Here is a 4,700-nt window from a genome sequence, read left to right as displayed (position 1 = left end):
CTCGATGCTTGGGGCCTTGTTGAGCCTTTCTCGTAGCCGCGCCAAGCCGCCGGGAAAGGTTTAGCGGGGAAAGCCGCTGGAGAACAACAGGCGCTACCGTCCCTCGGCCCGATCCGTGGGGAAAAGGTTTACCAGGGATGAAGGTTAGCGGCGGTAATTGGGCTAAACCCTGCTGCCTCTGTAGGATCTTCCCTCGCAGTCAGAAAAAGTGACGAGAGTACTTGATATTTCCACACCACAATAAAACGTTAAAAAGAAAAGTTTTTTCCATGTAATTCTCCCCTTTAAATAAAATCTGAATTCAGACAAATTACATCATCTCGGGAGAACTGCATTTGCTTGATGAGGGGCTGTTTCTCCCTGCTTCCATCCCCGGGTGGATGGCATTGGCTTCACAAGATCCTAGGCGCGAGTGCTTCCGTGCAAACCACATCAGTTTCTATGCTTGCAGCCCTTTCTTCTTCAGAATTATTTAGACCTAAATGTAATAGGTCCAAATACAAAATAAAAAACTATGTAGCTTAAGTACTTTTGGTGTCATCTCCAAGTATTTTCTGTTGTCAGGAGCTGCCAAGTGCAGCGGAAACAGACTAAGCTGGGACCAAAGTAAAATAAATAATGCCTCTACCTTTCTTATTTTGATACTCTAAACTAAAATTAATACCAACTTTTTATGTTGTTTTCTAGCTTCAATTTCCATAGCTTCATTCTTTGTAATAGTTGTGCATCTGATTGTGGTTTTTTATCTTGTGCTGAAGTTTTAATGTGTTCTAAAATGCTGTCACTCCATAGATGAAAATCTCCTCAAGCTGATGCATTTGCTATGTTTGGAAGCTCTACAGCCAACAGCTTCTTAGCTGTTCTGCTTGCTCCTACTGAAGAGTCTAGGATTTTTTGGTAAGAGCATGACTTTTTGGGTGTTTTCAACATTAAAGTTTTATCTGAAGCACTCTCCCTCAGAATATGTGCTCTCTGACAAAAGGCAACAGAGTGTTGGAGAGCTGCCTTGTAAGTTACATTGAGTTCTTAAGTGCTTGGAGTCCTGACCTGTTTGGCTTTATGGTGAACCTTCTTTTGTTCCAGGGCAGGAATATGAAATTAGACTTCAGTAGTTGTGTTCTTAACTAAAAAGATAGGGCAGGGGGGAGGAGGGTTGCAAAAAAGGAGAGCAGGAACAAAGCTCTTGTATTTAATGTGCAGGTTTTCAACAGTATTGTTTCATAAAGTCATGAAAGATAAACCAAATACAAACAAGTCTAACTCTTGAATATTTTTACTTTACAATCCATTTAGACTATTCAAAATGAATGAGCATCCTAAAAAGAGGAAAAGGAAGACTCTACATCCTTCTCGATATTCAGGTCAGTCTAGAGCTTGAATTATGTAGGCTTTTTTCAGGCTAATTATTTAGTGAGAATGGACCACACGTGCTAATACATGGAAAATCAATAACGTAAAGGGTGGGACAAGAAGTTGTGGTCCAAATGTATTGAGTTCTACCTACCTCGGTAGAAGATGTGTGGCTTGTGAAGAGAATTTTGCTGAGCGTTCAATATATATGTAGCTACATCAATGCATTAGCATTAAAACCTCTTCTTGTTTGTTTCAGATTCTTCAGGTGCAAGCAAATACATAGACAACAGTGGCATTTTTTCTGACCACTGCTACAGTGTCTGCTCTATAAAACAGCCAGATACAAAGTTTTCTGAAAACAGAGGTAAGACTACGTGTTGGGATCTTAGACATTTCTTTACTATGTGAGTCACACTCCTATTCCTTAAAAGTTCACAGAACACAAAATACATCATGGGTGACTTCTGAGCATCGTTGTGATCTGATATGCCTCAAACTGGGGGAAGTCTGTTTAGTCATTATAATTGAAATAAATTTTTCAAAGTAGAATGAATAAAATATTATATTTATTATATTTATTTTTAATCTAATAATTTAGTGAGCAAGTCTCCAGAGGTCTTAAAGTGTTATATTTTAAAATGTCGTGTCCAGAAATATTTAAGAACATGTTTTTTTAATTGTGTCTTTCAAATGTAAATGTAAAGTTTCATTGAAGGATTTTAAGTTTTTTCCAGTATAATCAACTGACTAATTTTTGCTGAAATTTTAAAGACAGAGTTGACACCTTTGGAATTTTTTTATTATGTACATATGGAAATAATGTCTAAGGTGTTTATTGTTACTTTCTTTAATGTAGGTTATGATGTGATTTGTATACAAACTTACGCAAGTAAAATGCATAAAGAGTAAATAAGATCTGTGGTTATATCAAAGAATCATGATGATGCTCGTATGGACAAATGATGTCAAGAAGATCCTTCTTTTATGTTTGCAGGTAGATTCCACAGTCCGGCGCAGAGCGTGGACACAGACGATGATGGGAGTCCAGTGCACGCTGGGACTTCTCAGTGGAGTGGGTCGCATTCAAACATGGGGTTCCACTATACAGACCCTAAAAAGAAGGATAAAGGTAAAGGTCAGTGTGTATTTGCAGCTTAGATGCTGGGAAGCCGGAGAGCACATTGCTGGCTTTTGCTGTGACTTTTTTGCTTTGACAGAAGAGGTGAAGGATTTGTAGTTTCCATTATTGTACTTGTTAAACATAAAACATTGGCTGGGGAAAGGTAACTGCTTTTTGCATTTGTAAGCTGCTACAGCTAACTGAAAAGTTAAATATGGACTGAGGTGTTTTGCAGGCGTTTTTAACCTTACGCTTTTATTATCTATTTTGTCCTGCAGATAAAGGTACTAATAATGGAATGTGCAGAGACTTATGTGATTCACCTATATTCAATGACAGCCCTACAGACGAAGAGAAACCTCTAGATATTCAAACTGTAGAAATTTCTACAACAGAAGTGAATGCTGTAGAAGTTCACGATATAGAAACGCAGACTGTGTCTCCTGAAAAGCTAGAAGCTGAGGACCTAGAGGAAATCCCTCTGGAAACCTGTAAAATATTTGAGAAGAACCAAGCTTTGAATATCACAGCTCAACAGAAATGGCCTTTGCTGAGAGCCAACAGCAGTGGCTTATACAAATGTGAGCTCTGTGAGTTTAATAGCAAGTATTTCTCTGATTTAAAGCAGCACATGATCCTGAAGCATAAGACATGCACAGACACTCATGTCTGTAAAGTTTGTAAAGAAAGCTTCTCCAGCAAAGTGCAGCTCATTGAACATGTAAAACTACATGAGGAGGATCCATACATCTGTAAATACTGCGATTACAAAACAGTGATATTTGAGAATCTGAGTCAGCACATCGCAGACACTCACTTCAGTGACCACCTTTATTGGTGTGAGCAGTGTGATATGCAGTTCTCCTCAAGCAGTGAGTTGTACCTGCACTTCCAGGAGCACAGCTGTGACGAGCAGTATTTGTGTCAGTTCTGTGAGCATGAAACAAATGACCCGGAAGATCTGCATAGCCATGTGGTGAACGAACACGCGTGTCGACTGATAGAGTTAAGTGACAGCTATAATAACAAAGAGCGTGGGCAGTACAGCCTTATAAACAAAATCAGTTTTGACAAATGCAAAAACTTCTTTGTATGCCAAGTGTGTGGCTTTAGGAGCAGGCTGCATACCAATGTCAACAGGCATGTAGCTATTGAACACACCAAAATATTCCCTCACGTTTGTGATGACTGTGGGAAGGGCTTTTCAGGTATGTTGGAATATTGCAAGCATTTAAGCACTCATTTATCTGAAGGGATTTATTTGTGTCAATACTGTGAATATTCAACAGGACAGATTGAAGACCTGAAAACTCATTTGGATTTCAGGCATTCAGCAGATTTGCCCCATAAATGTACTGATTGTTTAATGAGGTTTGGAAATGAAAAAGATCTTTTAAGTCATCTTCAGATACATGAGACGGTGTGATTGCTTTCTTTCCCTGTAATCAGTTTTTTAGAACTGGGAGTAATTTCCAGTCACTGAAATGTTGTATTAAATACAATTTTAACAGCAGTTCTAATGTTTTCATCTTTATATCAGCAAAGCATATAGAACAGCTTGGTGTTGTGAATTTCTTTACCTAAGGGTTTCAGTAGGGTTAATCACATTTACAGTGTGATGGATCAGATTCTGGGGGTAGGGACAGTGGGAGTAGTTGCATATTGTGATAGCATTTCTGATGGTCATCCCGTGCTTTCGCATCTAATGTAGAAGATCAGCTCTCCCAAGTTTAAAAAGGCACAAAGAGAAAGGCAACATCCAATTCCATGCTTAAGTAACGCCATACTGATCTCAACTGCATATCCAGCTCATGTTACCCTCTGCAGCAGCAGGTCATTGTGCTGACATTCAGCAAATTGCATCAGCATGCCAAAGATAAGGGTGTTCCAAAAATTCCCAGACATGGACATCTCCAAGCTCACGTACAAGCCTTCATTTCCCACCACATACTCTTGATAAACTTTTAAAATCAGCCTGGTTTTCTCCTGTGGTACCTATCTGATATCATCATTCACTTTTCCTTCAGTGTTTAATTTCAACTACTGTCAGTAGGACTATCCAACAACCTTCTCTTCCACACATTTGCTACAAACCTCCCACCTGCATGATTTTTGTCTCCTCTATTTATGTTCGGTTCCCATCTTTTAATGTACCAAGGAGGCACGCGTTGCTTTTGTGTAGATTGGGTCATGTTTTAAGGAGTAATTACAAGGGAATTTGCAAAGT

At 39.0% G+C, this 4,700-nt stretch overlaps 1 protein-coding gene across 1 annotated transcript; it reads left to right on the top strand.

Annotated features, from left to right (window-relative positions):
• The first annotated feature begins 1,298 nt into the window (after positions 1 to 1,298).
• Positions 1,299 to 3,986, top strand: ZNF639 (zinc finger protein 639). Its single transcript, XM_010022768.1, has 4 exons — positions 1,299 to 1,361; positions 1,610 to 1,717; positions 2,348 to 2,482; positions 2,752 to 3,986. The coding sequence occupies exons 1-4, from the start codon at positions 1,304 to 1,306 to the stop codon at positions 3,897 to 3,899; spliced, it is 1,449 nt and encodes a 482-aa protein (XP_010021070.1). The 5' UTR covers positions 1,299 to 1,303; the 3' UTR covers positions 3,900 to 3,986.
• Positions 3,987 to 4,700: the final 714 nt, after the last annotated feature.

Source organism: Nestor notabilis, unplaced genomic scaffold (assembly GCF_000696875.1).
Source record: "Nestor notabilis isolate BGI_N333 unplaced genomic scaffold, ASM69687v1 scaffold16519, whole genome shotgun sequence".
NCBI classification, from domain to species: domain Eukaryota; kingdom Metazoa; phylum Chordata; class Aves; order Psittaciformes; family Psittacidae; genus Nestor; species Nestor notabilis.
This window is presented reverse-complemented; position numbering and strand designations above follow the sequence as displayed.